Source organism: Akebia trifoliata, chromosome 3, assembly GCF_017979445.1.
Source record: "Akebia trifoliata isolate Shusen 1 chromosome 3, ASM1797944v1, whole genome shotgun sequence".
Taxonomy (NCBI): domain Eukaryota; kingdom Viridiplantae; phylum Streptophyta; class Magnoliopsida; order Ranunculales; family Lardizabalaceae; genus Akebia; species Akebia trifoliata.
In genome coordinates, this window is record NC_141377.1 from 51,569,263 (window position 1) to 51,590,432 (window position 21,170).

Here is a 21,170-nt window from a genome sequence, read left to right on the forward strand (position 1 = left end):
ACTCAATTTTTAAAAGTGTAATACTTGACATGAATATGGAAAAATTGAAAATGTAGGTTTATAAAAACATCCCTGTGGTTAGTTAATATGATTCATTGTAAAATATAAATTTCGACCTAAAAATAAATTAGACAATTATGTATTCAACAACTGTGGCGTTTCGCTTCTCTTTCTAAACATGGTTAGTTATGGCTAACGAAAAATCATTTAAAAGAATAATAACCTAAAGTTCTGTGAACGTAAACAACTAATTTTGGTTGGGGTAAGAATTGAAGTAGTCTTATCAATGTCTATCTGGCTTTTATATCTTTGTTATGGCCTAAATATGTAATCGAATGTTAATTTCTTTTTCGTTTCCTAATGAAGTATCTATTATAGTAATATCTTCTATTGACACATAATAACTTTGTTAAAACCATCATCTCACCTGTAGAATGGTGAATCTTAAGAGACGCATGCCTATCCATGACTTGGAGGGACTAATCCGAATTAAGGAAATTGCTACAAGATTGGAGGCGTCGACATTTGCTCTTGCCACAAGCCGGGTACTTCTGTTATGTGGTCTCTTATCTGTATTTTTTGTTTCGTATGTAGCTTGCTTGACTTAAACTAGTCCATTTGTTCCTTATAAACATTTATTGGTCTTTGATAGCATGAAGTATCAAATTCTAAGGTACTTGTAACAGTTATATGCTTCTAGAACCCCAACGTGTTATGACCAATATAATAATGTAACTATCATATGACCAACATAATAATGTAACTATCATATGTTGGTGTGTGACACATATACAAGGTGTCTGACGTGCTGGCATTGAGAAACATGAATACGGGCATATCCACGCTCATGCAGTATATTCTAATATTTAATTTTATTTAAAAATTATAATGCTTTTCTAATAATATCAGTAAAAGAACATATGAAAAAATAAGTAAAACATTCTGTATGGTATTAAGCTGGTAAGTAGCTTCATAAATACAATCAAAATGTGTAAATGGGGAGAATACCAAGCAACTACAGTTAATGTTTAACAACTCAATTAAGTAGGGTGAAGCATACAATTCCTTTATTTAGAAATTATTTTTAGAAGTTCTCTAAAATAAAAGTATCATTGTTGCATGTGTCATGATGTGGGTTAGGACATGTAGACACGAGTATCCATAACCTCGTGCCAAACACAACAAAAACTCTAAAACACATTGATGTTGCATTATGCCTTAGTCGGTTGAAAAGATAAGACGACTAGGTAACATGGTATGAAACTAGATGAGACAATGGCAAGACAAGCCGTCATATTGAAGCAAATTGAAAGAAAAAAAAAAAAGACCTAGTGTCTTGTCATGCTCATCCCTATGACTAGAACGTCTTAGTTAAGGACGTTTGGAGATGAAAGATAACACATTAGTATGAAAATTTATGTCAGTTGCCATAGTATGTAAATAATTTTAGCTCTAATTAGTAGGACACAACTTTCTACAACAAGCTTCAAACTAACAAGATGATTGAGGAGGTGGTTTTTCTCGTCACTCTGTCATAGATAACATCAGGAGCTATCTATGCCCCCACTCCCCATGTGGAATCTAATTTTGCTGGTTTAGCTCATTTCCTCAAGAGTTCTCTTAGCGAACATTGGTGCTGATATTTCTTGATGCTAGTTTAGTCTTACTTTGTAGTAGTTTACCGATAGATATAGTTTATATGTAGTGTAAAGTCGCACAAGTATCAAAATACCATCTTGCATAGTCTTTTATGGGCTACTATATATGGTTATTCCAATCTACCTTTATACGGTTACTTTAAAATACAATGGATGAACCATCATTAGGAGATGGTGGATTCTCATGGAAAAAATATTTTTAAAGGGAGCTCATCAAGGGCTCAGAAAATCTATTAGAATTTTCGGAGTTTTGAGGGAAGTCATCTATTCAGGTTCCTGAACCTCTAGTTCAATCAGAGGTGGCAAAATGGGACAATACTTTGGGTGGTTACACATTGGGGAAGATGCCTTATTCTCCAAGACCTAAAATAGCAATTAATCGAATGTGGAAAATTAAGGGTAATGTGGATCTTCTGTCATTAGAAAATGGGGTTTTCCCTTTCAACTTTAATGTTGAAGAGGATTGCATCATGGTTCTAATTTCTACTATTTGGACGACTGGTGATTATCCTCTCATCCTTCGAAAATGGTCTCCAGACACCAAACCATTTTGAGATATGTTATCCTTTATCCCTGCTTGGATTCATCTACCAAATTTCCCTCTTTAGTTCTGGTTTCTAGAGTGTTTAGGAATGATTGGGAGTACCATCGGCTCCCCTCTACACATGGACGATGCTACATCTCATAAATCTCGCCTATCTTATGCAAGAATGTGTAAAAAGGTGGATTCTTATTGCAACTTCCCAGACATAATTGATCTTGAAAGGGAGGATGGATCAACCCAAATGCAAAAAAATTTGTATGAATGGAAACCATCTTCGTGCAAATCATTCAAATCCTTTGATCACAATGATGGTCAATGTGTAAGAAACACAATTACATCCAAAAAAATTTGAAAAATATGTGGAAGGAAAAATTAAGAAAAATGGAAGAGCCTGCATGGGAAGGAATCCCCTAGCGCCCCTGGATGAAGGCCAACAAAACCCTCAAGGAATCATGATTTCAGACAAGGTCTTGATGTTGGAGATGACTACTTCGTCTGATTAAATTATTATGGGAAGTTCCATGGAGTAAGGTCCAAATTTGGTAGCTAAATCAAGAAAGGAAAGAAGAGATCATTTAGATGATTTGGAAATTACTCCTATGGGAGGCGGAAATAGAAACAATGACACAAATAGTGTGTTAATGTTGGATTGGAGTACAGTGGGATCAAAAGGTCAAAACTCAAAGGGAAAGTTGCTTGAATCAAAGAAGAATAATTCTATGAATGTAGAGGATTTTCAAATATTTGGAGATCTCCATTACTCCCAAACCAATGAAGATTTCAAAATCGTTTTTGGCCCTAGCATATAATATGGACGAGAAAAAATTCAGCTGAATGCAAATTTGGAAGATAGAAACTTGCCTCTTCTAGATGAAAATGAGTCATTCTTGGATTCCTTTTTTTCAAAACAAAGATCAGCCAACCTCTTCAAATTCAAATGTGAAAATATCCCCCTTAAAGAAAAATGAAAGAAATCAATAGAAGGAAAAAAGAGCAAGAATATGAATCCTTCAATTTTTACCACTTGATCCAAGATCCAAGGGGACAAAACAAATTCTTCTTCCAATCTCTGATGAAAATCAATATTTCAGGTCTTTGTGAACCTAAGGTTGAAGTGTCTAAAGCTCTCAAGTTTCTAAGAAGTATATGCAGAAGATGGACTTTTGTTGATTATTATGATTGTCATGAGTATGGGAGAATTTGGTTGTGTTTGGGACCCTCTCAAATTCAAAATAGAAAAGATAATTGGATCAGATCAATTTATTCATTGTCATGCTCAGGGAATCAAAGATGAGTTTGAATTTTTGTTGCCTATTAACTATAAGCCAAAATAGTGAATTCAAAAGAAGATACCTTTGGCAGGACCTTTCTCAATTGTAATCCAATCTGCCTTGGCTTCTTTTGGGAGACTTCAACACAGTGAGGTTTAAAGAGGAAAAAGTGGGAGGTCAACCAGCTTTGAGAAGGGCTATGGAGGCCTTCAATTCTTGCATTGAAAATTGCTGGTTTCTTGATATGAAAAGTTGTGATCCTTTCTATCATGGAACAAGAAGTCGGTAGGCGAGAGAGAAGAATTTTGAGCAGATTGGATAGGGCTTTGATTAACATAACTTGGCCATCTAAATTGCCTCAGATGATTGTCCGCTATCTCCCGGTAGGAATCTCAGATCACACTCCTATGTATTCAAGATTTTGTTCTTTCCAACGGGGAACTAAGCCTTCCAAGTTCTCCTCCATGTGGCTGCGCTATTCAGGGTTCTGTGAATTAGTTGAACAAGCTTGGGTGACCCTAGCTCAAGGTACTTCTATGTTTAATGTTACTAGCAAGCTGAAAGCGGTAAAGGCAGCCATTAAAGCTTGAAATAAGAATTCATTCGGCAATATAAATGATCAAAAGGAGGTTGTTAGGGATTTTTTTTTTTTAAATATCCATTAGTGTATCAAAATCCAATCCCTGGATCATTCCTTTGCTCCATTGGAGCACAAACTTCTAATGATTTCTTGCGGGAGATGGATCTAGAAGAGAAATTTGCCAGGCAAAAATTGAGAGTCTAGTGGCTCAAGTTGGGAGATAGAAAGACCCAATTTTTCTATTCATCCATTACATCAAATAACGTAAGGAACGAGATTGGTGAATCAATTGACTTCCAAGGTAATACTCTGAAAGATGAGTCTAGCATGGGAGAGTGGGCGACTAATTATTTTGCTGAAATCATCAAGGAGTGCTCCTCTCAAAGGGCAAGCCTTCTAGTGCCCGTTTCCAACTTCTATCCCATCTTCTCTCTAGAGTACAGATTAAGGTTGTCATTTTTGGGGCTCCGAGGAACAAAGATCCAATACCTGATCGTTTGACATAGTGGAAGCGTGTGAATCAATAGATTCGAAAGGAATTAAAAGATTGTGTTTAATGGAATATGCAAAATCAATTTAAATCAATAGATTGAATTGATAAACAAGCAATAGCTTGAAGAAGATAAAACAAAGAACTAGAAAGTAACTAAGAGATAAAAGAGAATTGTATTGATATATTTATTTAATTCATTGATTGTCTTTTTTGAAGCTCCTTACATCGATAACTTCATCATATCAACTTAGAAATCTTCTAAAATACTAAAATGTAACTTTTTAATCTATCTATAACATATTACTAACTTTTTAAATCTATTATAACTCAATTTGGACACTTCTAAACACTTTTAATCATAAGATTAAAGAGTAAAAATGAATTTAAAATAAAATAAAAACCTAAATATAAATTAGTGACTAAATAAATTTATAGAAGCTTCCTAAAATTGACATAGAAATCCTACTATAATTAGAAAATACTTCCTACTAGAACTAGAAAATATAAATAAATCCTACTAGAATTAAGAAACTACTCAAGACTCTTTAACTAAAATTGTAGATGTCTTACATCAGGCCCCTGTTCTTGAAAATAATTCGCTCTCGAGTTGTTCTTGAAAACCTTTTTTTTCTTTGTTTTCCATTCATCTCTCACTCTAATTCACTTCCAATGCTATCCATTCTCCAGACTTAGTTTAGAGAATATAATTAACCATAACATATCACCAGGCAAATCTTTCACATAAGCATTATTTTATCTTCTTCTAGATACAAAGGGGTTCAATTTTCTTCAACTCGGTCTTGTTGGAAATTCCGGCAGAAAAATAATCTCTTCTAAGATAAAACCATAACCAAGTCTCATTTTTTATACCTCTTGAATCTTTTATGTTTATCAACATTGGCTTTGTACTTGTTAGTAGAAGTTTCAAGGTTCTTTTTCACTAGTTCCTTCATTATGTTATGCTCTTTCGGACTCATCCCGTAATAGGGCAGATTTGGGAGACTTGCACCAGGTACCAAATCGATGTGGTGTTGTATATTCCTCATGGAAGGCAATGAATCCGACATGTCCGAAGGAAGAACATAAGAGAATTCTTCGAGGGGTTGCACTTGATGAGGAATTTGAGTAGGAGGGTCTTGGATGGAGATTGTACTGCTACCTTAAACGCTTGGTTCGTTTCCTTTAAGTCCTCGTTGATGTTAGTAGAAATAAAGCATGTTATGTTCTCCTTGGCTGGTTGGGAAGCCTTAAGCTTTGCATGAGAACTGTGTATGATGACTTTGACATCATTATACATGAAAGAATAGGTATTGGCTTTGCCTTAGTGTAGGTGACATCATTATCATAAAGTCAAGACCTTCCCAAGAGGATGTGGCATGCTCTCATTGGGACGATGTCACAAATAACCTCATCTTTATATTGTCCAATGCTAAAAGAAAGTTGAGCATTGGTTGGTCACACTCTCCTTGCATTAATTGTCTACCTTATAGAATAAGGTCTAGGGTGTTGCGTAATAGAGAGTTTGAGTGCATCAACCATATGGCTTGAAATTATATTTTCTGAACTTTTATTATCTATAATCAATTGGCACAACTTGCCTTGCACCTTGCATGTAGTTTGGAAAAGACTATGTCGAGTTGAAGGATCAACATGTTGTCCAGACAATAAGTTGCGAATAATACGACTGAGATGTTCACCTTCTTCCTCTTCATAAGCCTCAAAGATGTTGACCACAACCTTATCATCTTCGAATTTCTCGAAAGTTGAACCTTTGATCTAATTGATCATTTTTTACACATTATTGGTGTTCTTAAACCATGTTGAAGGTGGTAGGCTTTCAAACGAGGCTCTGATACCCCTTGACGTAGCAGAAGCATGTGAATCAATAGATTTGAAAGGAATGAAGAGATCATGTTCAATAGAACACACAAAATCAATTTGAATCAATAGATTGAATTGATAAATAAGCAATAGCTTGAAGAAGATAAAGTAAAGAACTAGAAAGTAACTAAGAGATAAAAGAGAATTGTATTGATCTTTTTTTTAATTCATTGAATTTCGTTTTGAAGCTCCTTACATAGATAACTTCATCATATCAACTTAGAAACTTTTTAAAATACTAAAAAATAACTTTCTAATCTATATATAACATAATACTAACTTTCTAAATCTATTATAACTCAATTTGGACACTTCTAATTATAGTCTAAAGAATAAAACGAATTTACAATAAAATATAAACCTAAAAACAAATTAAAGACTAAAAAGATTAAAAACTAGATAAAATAGAAACTTCCTAAAGTTGAAATAGAAATCCTATTATAATTAAACAATAGAAATCTTACTATAACTAGAAAATATAAATAAATCCTCCTAGAACTAAGAAACTACTCAAGACTCTCTAAATAAAATTGTAGATGTCCTACATCATGATTTTGGAGTTGAGTTATTCACCACTTTTTGTGATCTTATTGAAAATGATATATTTTAAGTCATGCAAAAGTTTCTTTTTACCCATGGAAAGCTTTTGATTTGTATGGGCTCAAAGGTTGCTATTCCTAATGCCAACAAGCTTGAAAATTTCAGACCTATTTCCTAAGCAATTTCCTTTATAAATCCATTCGTAAAATCCTAGAAAATAGGTTAGCTCTGTCTCTCCTCGATCAATAGTCCTTCTCAGTCTGCTTTAAAGGAAGGCAAATCTTAACTAGTATTCTTCAAACTCATGAATTGGTTAGGACTGTTTGTTGACATTCGTAAAGCTTTCGATAGTGATAGAATGAGATTTCCTTGAATCAATCCTACCAACCAGGGTGTCCCAAGGCTTATCATTTTCAATGGTTCTTGTCATGGGTTTTTCCCTAATGAATGCGGCCTCCACCAAGGGATCCACTCTCCCACTTTCTTTTTATCTTGGCTATGAAAGACCTATCCTGTATGCTTGAAAATCATGTTGAAAGGGGGATTACATGATTTATACCCATCCCACTCCTCATAGTTTTTCGTCTGCTTCTCACCTAGTTTTTGCTTACAATGTCTTGGTCTTCATCAGAAGTAATGTGATTTCAGCTAAGGGTATAAGGGAGATTTTGGATTCTTTCTTCCAAATATCGGGCCTTAATGTAATGGATTCCTAAAGCCAAGTCTTCTTTAGTGCTTCATTCTCAAGTTTGTCTCTAATTCTTGATTCCCTAAAGTTTAGCCAAGGTTCACTTCTTATTAGATAATTGGGTCTTCCTCTTTTTATCCAAAATGACCCAAACCCATTGTCATCCTTTGATTGATTGCATCATTAATCCTTTGGAAGGGTGGAAAACCAATTTCTCTCTTATCTGGGTCACCTCGAACTTCTCAACTAGGTTCTTTGCACTATCCAAATTTATTGGTCATTTTCCTTTAATATCTCAAAGAGTTTATTAAAAAAAATTGATGGTTTATTTGGGGTTATTATGGCGATGTCCAAAACTAGAGCACTCATTTCACCAAATGAGTTGGAATAATGTTTGTAAGCCCCACGCAGAAGGATGGTTTGGCATTAGGAAACTAAGAGATTGTTGTATTTGAACCGCATCCCCAAAGGCAATTTTAGTTTTAGAAGTGTTTGGAGTTACCTTCATTCGCACAAAAAAAAAAATGAGGCTTTGCGTGTCCCTCTAATTGCCCTTAGCTCCAATGCTTCAGAGTAGAATGACCATATTTTCCTTCGATGCCTCTATAGCAACTGGTCATGGAGAGCTATCCTAGCCAACTTCGGCATAGCTCACATGGGAATTTGTCCAGTGAATGATGAACTTCAAGTCATTTGGGAGTGCAGTTTGCTAGCAATGAAATTCACAATATGCTATCTCAAGTTTTTGTGCCTTGATATACCATGTTTGGAGAGAAAGGAATAGAATAAATTTTCAAATTCGTGTATGCCTAAAGAAGTAATCTTGAAAGTCATAGCAGAAGATGTCTGAAACCTTTTTGATGGGCTGACTTTTGAAGATGATTCATCTGGTTCTAGTCACCAAATCTTGGATAACCAGGGCTGCTCCTTCTCTATTTCTAATCCCCGCTCTATATCCATTTTTTGGAAGTGCTGAATGAGGACATTATCAAAATAAACACCGATGAGTCCATTGCTTCTTCGGGAGGTGGCTATGGTTTTCTTGGTAGAAACTCTTATGGCAAGTGCCTCTTTGGGCGGTGGCGTGATTGTGTGCCGAAGATGATATCAACAAGATTGAGCTAATTGCCATCTTTGAAGCCTTAACCTTTGCTCAAAGGTAGTTCTTTGACAGGATTTTTCTTACCTCAGATTCGTCTTCTTCTATCAGTTGAATAAATGGAGATGTGGAGCCTTCATGGAAATATTCTTGCTTTTGAGAAGCATAAAAGAAATCTCCCAGAGCTTACTCTCCTGCTTTTATGAATTCTTTTGGAGATAAGCAAACCAAGTTGCTGATTTTTTTGGCTGGACTAAGCTCTTCTTCAAAGGGATGTTATTTTATTATGATTATTATTTTTTGAAAATGAGGAATCAATCCTTCCCGGGTTAGAGATCTTATTGGTTAATGACATTAATTTCATTCGTGTGCGATCAGCTTTGCCAAATCGAGCTGTAATCCCCAAAAGTAGTAGAATCTTCGTAAAAATCGAGAAATAGTTGTTTTATATCTCCAAACAAGCTTTCCAATGCATGTACTAGATTACCAATCAGATGTTTGAGTTAAAGAAAATATGTCCATTAGAATATGACAACATCTAGGCCCAGGGGAGATTTGAGAACATGAAACTTTTTTCCCTGCATCTATTTGTTATGGCTTAAGATGACTATTGATCTTTGATATTCGGCTTTATTATTTAGAAGGCATATTACTTTTGCTTACACCAACCACCCCTTCTTGGAAAAAGTTCTACCCTGAACGTTCTAGATTTTTGGTTATTCATTGGGTAAATTCTTTATAGATGATCATTGTGTCTTCTAGTGAGCAATGGATAGGTATGAGTATGGTTTTGGTGTGATGATAGATGGCGTGCTATCTGATGATGCAATGTTTGGTGGCATGATGACCTAATCAACCTCTTCATCACTACAGACGCCATATATGGAATTTCCATTTATAACATTCCACACGTTGTTCTTACCGCTCTTCAACTATATCACTGTGTTTAATAGTTGTTTCAATTTGTTGTTTGGCATGCGTTCTCTAACTTGCTTTGATACCAGATAATGCTGGAGAAAGCTATGTCCACAAAGTGAAATAGACTAGTTTTGATACAAAACCAGAAAAAACATTAAGAAGGCTCAAAATAATCTTCAAGATGGTTGTACTAAGATATACACCCCCAAGTCCAACTACAAGTGATCCTTCTGGAGCACCAATGCTGGCCAATGTTAACAAAGCTTAAAAAACTATCAAAAATACTATTTATCAATCAAAGTCTCTTTGCATATTCTAATAACATATGTTTACAAGAAAACAAAACCCTAAAACAATCTGACTTAATAACCCAAGTTACAATTCTAGCTATCCATCCAAAGTACCATAAATATTTTTGAATTATAACCAAAACATACCTAATTTTAATCATGTCCAATGTATCAAAACATTCAACATATTTTTGGCAACCAGAACATTAGAATCTCCCCAACAGTCGTGAAGTAAGTATATATCTCTAAACAAGCTATCTAACTCTTCTGATGGATTAGTAATAAAATAGTTGAGTAAAGAAGGCATGTACCTTAGAAATTAATGACACCTAGGGCTAGGCTCGATGGGATCTGAGAACATGGATCTCTTTTCTTCACATCATTCATTGTGGCTTCTGATGAATATTGATCTTGGATATTTGGCTATATCATTTAGAAGGCCTTTTACTTTGGCTTGTGTTAGTCATGTGTGAAATGAGCTTTGTGGTTGTAGGGGCTGGGGAGTAAGTGAGCTTACTCCTTCAAGAGGCCAAGGCTAAAGACTATGAAAAGAAAAGACTCGCCCAACTCTAATTATCTCCCTCTATAATACAATCCAAAATAAAACAAAAATCCAACAATCTAGAGTTGACACTTCAATTCATGTTTCCTTGAATATTACTGATTTTTATTTAATCAATTATTGTATGATGATTATATAAACATGATGCTCTATCATTTAGTTATACTGCTATTCAATTGAACAGCTAGATCTGTAATATGTTAATTCAATTAGATTTTGTTGCAACCAAAGCGTGATTTTCTATCTTTTGTGTTGTGCTGGTCCATTGAAGGTGTGATGATAGAAGAGTCAATCTGAAGCTTTTGCTGCAAACTGTGTTCTTATCATCTCTGAATTACTTAATGTCTTTATCCTTAGGCACTAGTATTCCATAATGTCCTTGTAACTGCTTTAAATCTTTATATTTTTTTTTTGTTCTCATTATTAAGAAAAATAATTTATTTGAATTTCTCAAATTTTCAGATGGATTATTTTCTGAAAATTTCCCTAAACATGGCAAGTGTGGAAACAAATTATGGGAGTAATACTATGATTAATTCGTTGCTACCAAATTCTGCTAGTGTTAATGGAAACCCCTCTACTGCAGGTAAGAACACAAAGGAGCTAATGCATTCATTTAATTTACTACAAATGAATTCATATGCAACATGTCAATCTCCTATTTTTATTTTTTTTATAATTCCCATTTGGCATGCTCGACAACACAATTTGGCATCTTAATGAACGAGACCCAGAGTTTATTCTTCACCTTTCACATTTTCTATCTTAATTATGTTTTTACCTTATCCGTTATATCTTTTTTTCTACCATGTAAATTCTGTTCAACCTTGTATGTATCTTTTGTACAAATACACGGTATATCAATTTTCTTATGTTTCTGTGATATTTGATTGTCACACATGCCCTTTCCTTTTGTAGACATTTTCTTGCTTTGAATTCATTGAGGAATTCCAAATTACCAATGTCACTGATCTCTTTCAATGGGAAAAGATCTATCTTTTTTTTTTATCATCCCATTGTTTTTAGCTCCTACATCCCATCAAAAACACCATTCAGCTCTTGTTAGTTGAGGCAATCTCTCTCTCTCTCTCTCTCTCTCTCTGTCGAGTAATACCATAGCTTTAACTCTGGATGAACACCTCAAATGCCATCCATCATTACTTATTTATGAATTTTCGCATTTTAATTCGTCAAATTAAAAAACACAACACATACAAATAACAATCACTCTGAGTAAATTAGCATTCTTCGACTAGAAAAAAAAAAGACAAATGAGATGGTTAGACCCGTAGACAAATAGAAATAGGGAATAAAGAAAAAGTAATGGGAAAAGAAGAAGAGCCTAAGATTGCTACGGTTGAAAATCAATTAGGGCTTTTAGAGATAATGCCCAAAGAAAAGATGAAATATATTTATGTCTTTAATAATTTTTGTGTAAATTAAATGTTACAAGCAACTTTATAATTATAAGGACTATTATATACTTATACTACTAAAACATATAGAAAAACAACACAACAGTACGCCTTGATTAAAAGTGACAAAAAGGCATGCCCTTCCCCTTAAGCATAAACTTTTTCAGTACCTCTTTGAATAAGGGATAAGTCTTTAAGGGAAATGATTTCTCCTTAAAGGCTCAAAGCCTTTTTTGAGAGCAAGCCTCAAGTCGCAAATCTCTGGCGCCTTTGAAAACATTGGTTTAAACTCTTATTGAGATTTTGGTTCACACCAAATTGACTTAGGCCACTTGAGTTACTCCCCTGCCAATTGGTCTGCTTTTCTTATGTGTGTCATACATGAGTTGTCCTAATGAAAGATTATAGATTCCAAATAAATGATATAATAAAATGTTCGTTCTTATGCAGGAAACTACATGACTAATGCCTTGCTTCCAAATTCTGCTAGTGGTAATGGAAGCCCCTCTAATGCAGGTAAGGTCGTTATGAAGGAGCTAATGCATTCATTTACTACAAATGTATTCGTATGCAACATGTCAATCTCCTATTTACTTTTATTTTTATTTTTATTTTTATAATTCCCCCTTTGTAGTTGGTATGCTCGTCAACACATTTTGATGTCTTATTGATTAAAACCCAGTGTTTATTCCTCACCTTTCACATTTTCTATCTTATTTATGCTTTTTTATCTTACCCATTATATCTATTTTTTTTTACCTGGTAAATTTTGTTCAACCTTCTATGCATCTTTGGTACAGATAGAAGGTATATTAATTTTCTTATGGTTTTGTGATATTCGATTGAAACACATGCCCTTTCCTATTCTAGACATTTTCTTGCTTTGAGTTCATTGAGGAATTCCAAATTACCAATGCCGTTGATCTCTTTCAATGGGAAGCCGTTGATCTCTTTCAATGGGAAAAGATCTATCATTTTTCATCATCCCATTGTTTTTAGCTCCCGCATCCCATCAAAAACACCATTCGGCTCTTGTTAGTTGAGGCAGTCTCTCTCTCTCTCTCTCTCTCTCTCTCTCTCTCTCTCTCTCTCATAATACCATAGCTTTAGCTTGGGTCAACACCTCAAACGCCATCCATCATTTCTTATTTCTGAATTTTCGCATTGTAATCCCTTGAATTAAAAAAAAGAACACATACCAAGTAACAACCACTCTGATTAGACAAACATTCTAAGACTAAAAAAAAGGCAAATGAGAAGACTCGACATGTAAAGAAATATAAATAGGGAAGAAATAAAAAGTAATGGGCAAAGAAGAAGAGCCCGAGATTGCTACAGTCACAAATCAATTAGGGCTTGTAGAGATGATGCCCAAAGAAAAAGATGAAATATATGTATCTTTAAAAACCTTTGTGTAAAATAAATGTTACAAAATACAACTTTATAATTATAAGGACTATTGTATAGTTATACTACCAAAACATATAGAAAAGCAACACAACATATTCTCACAAGGCTATGCCTTGATTAAAAAGTGACAAAAAGGCATGCACTTTCCCTTAGGCATAAGTTTTTTCAATCCCTCTTTGAATAAGGCATAAGTCTTTAAGGGAAAATGATTTGTCCTTAAAGGTTCAAGGCCTTTTTTGAGAGTGAGCCTCAAGATGCAAATCTCCAGTGCCATTGAGAACTTTGGTTTAAAGCTCTTATTGAGATTTTGGTTTCCCCCAAATTGACTTAGGCCACTTGAGTCACCTACCAATTGGTCTGCTTTTCTTATGTGTGTCATACATGAGTTGTACTATTGAAAGATTATAGATTCCAAATAAATTATGTAATAAAATATGCATTCTTATAAGCAAGTATTTTTTGATTTGTTAGAAATGATTTTTTTTTGGTTGCATTAAGTTCTAAAAAATTTGAAAGGTGTTTTTTTTGCCACCATTTTCATTGACCTTTGCAAAAGAGTTGACCATTAAATTTGAACTCTTAGTGATGATAACCTGTTCTCAGTTTGTTCAAGTGTTAAAATTGAAGAGGATGATTGCAAACATAATTTCACAAAGGCCTACAAAATGGCAACGCTTGATCACTTGTCATATTTCTTAATAGCTAAATATATAAGACGGACGGGAACGAGGGAAGGAACAAGGACCTTTGTTTCAAATGTGAAGCATAAGTACATCCATCATTGCAATGCTCAATTTATAGTGTTGAAGGGCTTTTAGTTGGTGAGAATTAGTGTGACAATCCCGAGGACCTTTAAAGAAAATCAACAAAGATTTATCTCTGTGATTTATCTGTATCATTAGGTCTCATCACCCATTGAATACGTCACTTGGGACAGGTGGAAGTTGGTATGAAGTCCTTAAATTTTGATACCCTTGAGGATTGAGGACAAGGGTAATGTAAGGGGGAGGAACATTTTGGCCCTAGTTTTGGTTTATTTTATGAGTATTTATTTAAATTAATATTGGCTGGTGACTTATCAGGATGGAAGCTAGTTTAATCCATTAAATTTGGGTTTCTTTATTTCAATTGGTTCTTTATTAAAAGATGTTTACACGAGAGAAATCTATCATAACTGTTAGATTAAAATCCCATCTAATGGTTGGAATAAGTCACATAAATAATAATAAATATTATATAATTTGTAAAAAATATTTTATATTAAAAAAATGGTTGTTGATTAGGAAGTCTTTTGGGGTTGGGTCTATTTTGGAGTCTCTTCCTATATAGGTCTGTAATGCACAAATGAGATGAATGACGAGTTTTTATTTGCCTTGGGAGGTTGATCACCTTCAAAGTAATCTAGGATTTTCTGATTCCCTTGAAGAGATCGTTTTTTTTTTCCTATTTCTTTTCCTAGTTGCACTTTTATTTTAATTATAATTATTTTTTATAAACTCAAGTGATAGGAAACGTTCGTATCACATTACTTTTTCTCTGGAATCAACTTGGTCACAATTATTTTGTAGTCCCTATGTGGTTGTGTTTTTTAATAGTCTCATCAGACCTCATAGACGTAGAATTGGGTTTTAGAAAGGAAAAATAATAATAATAGATGAATGATTAGACGTCTGTTGTTACTTTATGCATTTTTTTTCCCATGTTTTATGTTTATGTAATGGGATAATCAATTTTTTTTCTTTTTTCCTAATTTGAGATATGAGTGAAGCTATCCCTTAGATCAAACCTGACTTCTCCTTTAGATTTTAATCTTCTTACCAACATTATTGGGGAATTTCACATTCAAGGTACTTTCACCAACATGGCTGATAATGATTGGAGAGCCATGCTCAACACCGATTCTCGATCCAGGATTGTGGACAAGATGTAAGTTTTTCTAGTTTTGTCAATATATTAAGATCTTTTTCTTATATAATTTTTTTTTTCAATTTTCCCATTGTTTATCCATGTTAGCCTTAATATGTAGTACTGGTCAAGAGAAAATATTGTAGTTCATTTGCAATTTGTCTTGGAAAATGAGGTTCTGTTTACTACCTATGTTCATTTTATTGTTGTGTCTATGTTGTGATTTATTTGGGGGATCAATGGAGAGTCACATGGGAACCATTTTTTTAGGAGTGAGTTAATAAGGAATTCATTAATCTCAGGCTCTCACACTACATTGATAATTTCAGTTTGTAACTAGGTGTTACAGATGCCAAACATACCGGCTCAAAAGAGATTGTATATGGCTAGGATTAAGTGTATTGAGTTTCTTAGTGAATTGGTAATAGGCCCATAATTTAACGTTGACAATTGGGATTAACTCAGTAAAACAATTCAGAGGTACATAAACATAGACTTTAATTGCTAAAGGGTACAGTAGTACCACTGAAGTTTTTAAAGTTTAAGACGGCGTGAATATGGAAAAATTGAAAAAATAGGTTATGGAACATCAGTGATTGCTTTTTAATATGATTAATTGAGATTAAATATAAAATTCAACCTTGAAAAATAAAGTATATATTCAACAATTGCAGCATTTTGCTTCTCTTGTTAAACACATTGGTTGCCAAAAAAAATATCATATAGAAGTATAATAATCTGAACCATGGGGTAAGATGTGTAGTCTTATAAATATCTGATTAGCTTTTATATCTTTATTACAAGTTACAACCTAAATACGTAACTGAATATTAATTTCCTTTTTGTTTCCTCATGAAGTTTCTATTACTAATTGCTTCTACTGACACCCTATTTAGTAACTTGTTAAAATTTATCTCTACTCTTGCGTAGATATGATACTGTTAAGAGCCATCTGTCGATTTCTCACCCGGAGGGATTAACCCAACTTAAGGAAATTGCTAAAAGATTTGAGGGACATGTGCTTTCTGTCGCCACAAGCATGGTATATCTGTTGAGTGATCTTTTATCTGAAATTTTCCATTTTTATATGCTGGTTTGTTTGTCATAAACTAGTACATTTGTTCCTATCAACCATTCATTGGTCTTTGATAGTATGCGATATCAATCTTTAAGATATTTGCAATAGTTAGATTCTTCTAAAACTCTAATAGAATATGTCAATGTAACAATGATACGAATATGTGTTACTGTGTGTCCCACATACAAGATGTTTAACATGATGCCTTTGAGAATCCTGACTGCTAGCACATCCACTCACATATTCTACAATGTAATATTTATTTTTATTTAAAAGCTGAAATTAAAAAAATAATAAAGAAATATATGAAAAGATATAAAGAAAACACTTCCATACATCATTAAACAGTCTTGTAGCTTAACAAATACAATCAAATTTATAAGTGGGAAGTATATCAAACAAACAACCATAGTTTTTAACTAGTCAATTAAGTAGTGTGGAGCAGATCATTCCTTTTTTTTTATATATAATTATTTTTGGAATTTTTATAAAACAAAGTGTCCATGTCCTACACATCAGGATGTATTAGGATATGTAGATATGGGTATTCATTACCTTGTGCCAAACACAATAGAAAATCTACAACAAATGAATGTTTCCGAGTTAAAGTCCCAATCTCGAATTGCTCCTCAGCCAGTTGAAAAGCTAAGAGGAGTTGGCTAAGTTGGTATGAATTCTAGATGGGACAATGGCAAGATAGACCAAGTCATACTGAGGCAAACTGAGAAAAGGCCCCAACATCTAGTTATGATCACCTTTGAGACATATTTTAACTAATATAAGATATTTAGAGATGAAAAAAATGAGTTATGAAAATTTGGGTCAATTGCCATAATTAATGTGTGAAATTCATCTTTATAGCCTTAAGTACTTAGTAGGACACAACTTGTTGCAAACAAGCTTAAAACTAACTAGATGGTCAAGGGGTTGGTTTGTTCTTCTTCCAATCTTTTTTAGTAGCATTGGCCAGCTATCTATGTTCCCTCACTTTGTGCAAAGTTTCTTTTACCCATTTCCTTAGAAGATCTCTTAGTATGACATTAATAAGTTGTTGCTCTTCCAATCTTTTTAATAGCATTGGCTAGCTATCTATGTTCCCCTCCGTTTATGCAAAGTTGGTTTAGCCCATTTCCTCAGAAAATCTCTAAGGAGCTGATTTGGCCCATGTTCCCCTCACTTTTATGCAAGTTGGTTAAGCCCATTTCCCCAGATCTCTTAGTATGACATTAATGCTCATGTTTTTTAATACTCAATTTATAGTTATGAAACACATCACAAACATCCATAAGGCCTGCAAAAAATGTCTTTTGAAAAAAGCATGTTTCAAACGTAAAAACACAAATTAAAAAAATTTCTTCCTTTTTCTCATTTCAATCATTAGAAGTACAAAACATGTTTTGAAAGCAATTTTCTTTTTCTTTTTTTAAATTTCCATTTTCTGTGAGGCATGATGATCAACCTCTTTATTGTCATAAATGTCATATATGCCATCATCATATACAGTATTCCAAGTATCTTTCACATCGCACTATGGATCCATCTTTTTTTTTGTTGCTTGTAGAATGTTGATGATAAGTGTTGTCTAGGAAGGAACTTCCTTTAGCACCAAATAATGCTAGAGAAAATAGTGCCATTGAAATATATAGATTGGTTTTAATACATAACTAGAAAAATTGTAAGAATATTGAAACAAGAGACAACCTACCAAATCCCTTTGCAAGTAATCCCTTATGGAACACCAAGGCTAACCAATGTTAGCAAAGCTTAAAAAATTATCAGAACATATTATTAATCATTCAAGTCTTTTTACATGTTCTAACATAGTGACCAGAGCATGGAGCGAGTGCTTGCGCGCAAGAGCACCAAATTCAAAAATATCCTCAAGTCAGTAACGTCTCCAGAACATGATACCATTACACTTCAATTCATTAGTTTAAGAATGAGATTATATATAGTAGTATAAATGTTACTCCCTTAACACTTCGATACATTAATATGAATGATTCAGCACACCCAAAATATGCCTCTGAAATGCCTTTACAAAAAACTTTATATTAGAGATACCATTTCAACTTCTAGGCTCACTTATTTATCTCTACTTAGGAAAATATTTTATTGTGGGTCATTTGTTAAGCGAGCCATAGAAGAAATGGATGGATTAGATCGTTAAATCGGGGTAATGATTGATATTATTGATAACTTCAACAGGCCAAAAGACTAGATTGAGGGATTATTTGGTATTTCAACCCATGAGGCTATTTAATCTGATGGGTCACGAGACCAAAAAAAAAATCTCTTTAGTAGCATTGATCAAATTAATTAATCTTTTTGAAAACTTGGAGGGCACTCATAATCTTGTAGAAGACCAAGTGGCATTGATTAGTAAATGCCTTCTACACAAAGGATTAATTTAAGAATGGGACTGAAAATGATGTGGACTGGAGAACTGTTTTGATTATGAGACTTTCCCTCTGGCACGTTACTAGTAGTGGTGCACTACCTCTAAAATGCATTAGAATAAAAATGGTTTGTTATTTTTAGTATATAAAACGTATGCTATCCTTTCTTAAAATTCATTGTGGCATACTTTATTTGGTCCACTAATATCATGATATTCATACAATCTTTTGTTACCAAGTGGCCTCTTGATTTAACTTGTTGCATGTTGGGAAACTTCCATGGGGTCAGGGTGTGCAATCGAGGAACTAGTCCCATCCAAAAAGGGATGGGGATATCCTACGTTTAAAAAACAAATACCATCTCTTGTTAGACCTATAAAATAAAAATACGGTTTGATTAGGCCCACATAGACGTTAGGTTTCAGTACCAAAACGAACTCAAATCAATGGCTGAGAATCAATCAAGAATAAAATATGAAATCCATACCTATAAGTCACCAACCAAGTTAACTGATTCGGTGGGCTGAAAAGTATTCCAAAAACATTATTTAGAATAATATAAAACTTTTTGTATAAGGACTGCAACAATTTCAGACCTCTTTAGACGAGTTCCTCTCCCTTCTCACATCTTCTCCCGTTAAAGTTGGATGGTTGATGTGTAAAAAGAGTGAACGAATTAAAAGTGAAACGTTGAAAGCCCACATTGCGTAATTCAGAGCATGGATTCTAGGCAAATCTGCTTCAATCCATGAAACTGTGATTTGAAATTAGGTCCACTGTCCTGACCTGTCAATTTAGGTTACCAAGCTAATAACATATATCTATTGGAAAACAAAATTCTGAATCCAAACTTGGTACAGAAATATTAAATTCTAACTATCCTATCAAAGTGACAATTATTTTTGAGTACTAACTAATACACTTATTTTCATCATTTCTAAGGTCTAAGACCTTCAACATATTGTTGGCACCAAAACAATAGAATCTCCCAAAAAGTCATGAAGTAGTTGTGGTATATCTTCGAACAAGCTTTGTTCATTACATATTGCATGATTTAGTTCATTGCCATAGTTGTTGCATATTGCTTATTGCTATGATTTGCAGAAAAATCTGATGCATGATACAGTCTCAACATAAAGCAAAATTTTGTAATTGAGAGTTGTGATACTTCAATTCATTTTCATTCCATATTACTGATTTTTATTTAATTGATTATGATAAGATAATGATCTGAACGTGATTTCCTATCTTTTACTTTATGTTCTGATCATCTCTGATTACTAAATGTCTTTATCCTTAGATGTTATTATTCCATAATCTCTTATAATCACATATCATCTCTTAATTGCTTAGCCTTTATTCCTTAAAGAGGAATGGGTATTCCATAATCTCCTTGTAATTTGTTGCTCTAATTATTAAGGCACACTAAATTATTTGAATTTTCTCAAATTTTCAGGCAGATTATTTATGGAAAATTTCTCTGAAGATGTTGACAATAACATGTAGACAGAGTAATAATACTGTGACTAATGCTGTGCCATCAAATTCTGCTACTGGTAATGGATACCTCTCTGGTGCAGGTAACAACATGAAAAAGCTACATGCCTTCATCTAATACAAATGAACTTATACGTAACATGCCAACCTCTTCTTTTTTTTTTTCTTTGTAATTTGCATTGGGCATGCTTTCCAACACAATTTAATTTCTTGTTGACAATTCCCAGAGTTCATTCCTGACCTTTCACATTTATATGTTATTTATACTTTTTATCTTGTCCTACATATATTGACCATGTAAGTTCTATTCAACTTTGTATTTATCTTTGGTGCATGTATATGGCATATGAATCAAGGTTTAAAATCTTGTCTTGAGGCAATGTTTCAGTCAATAAAAAAATCGAGACAGTCTCAACCAAAACATTGTGAGGAAATTCGAACCATTTGATATTTTTGGGGGCAATGTTTCATTCTGGTCTTGGCTGAAACTAGGATGTTCCGCCGAAACATTTCGAAACAGAACAAATTACAGAAAGTTGAAAATGGCCGAATCCAATTGTTTTGTTGTTGTATCCTTTGTTAGCCCAATGTTTTCTTCTTATTTGATTATAGGGTTTTCAGTAATGTAGATATTTTGCTATTTGATGATCTCATTTAGAGAGTAATCTGACTGATTCATCATTTCGTAGGCTTGCTTTATACTAAATTGCGTATAACAATATGCATACCATTGAAATTGAATAGAACAAAGATCTGCTAGTTTTACTACTTTGATATCTGTGATAGGTGAAACCCACATTTTTGGCTTTGCAATTCCCCTTTACAACACTATTATATCTTCTTCTCTTTTATTGCAATGAACCTTATTCAATTAGGCATCTCAAACAACATGTAACTGGAATATTTGTAATTGGACCCCTTCCGCACCTGCAAACCTTTTGT

The 21,170-nt window shown here is 33.7% G+C and overlaps 1 protein-coding gene across 2 annotated transcripts in view; it reads left to right on the forward strand.

The window, feature by feature from the left end:
- LOC147407818 (uncharacterized) overlaps positions 1-21,170 on the forward strand; it is a 35,664-nt gene that overhangs the window by 12,291 nt on the left and 2,203 nt on the right. For both annotated transcript variants that reach the window (XM_086436566.1, XM_086436567.1), the window contains exons 3-8: positions 434-545; positions 10,987-11,110; positions 12,390-12,455; positions 15,197-15,275; positions 16,185-16,296; positions 20,188-20,311. In XM_086436566.1, the coding sequence (XP_086292692.1) occupies positions 434-545; positions 10,987-11,110; positions 12,390-12,455; positions 15,197-15,275; positions 16,185-16,296; positions 20,188-20,311 (617 nt within the window). The remainder of the gene's footprint in view (positions 1-433; positions 546-10,986; positions 11,111-12,389; positions 12,456-15,196; positions 15,276-16,184; positions 16,297-20,187; positions 20,312-21,170) is intronic.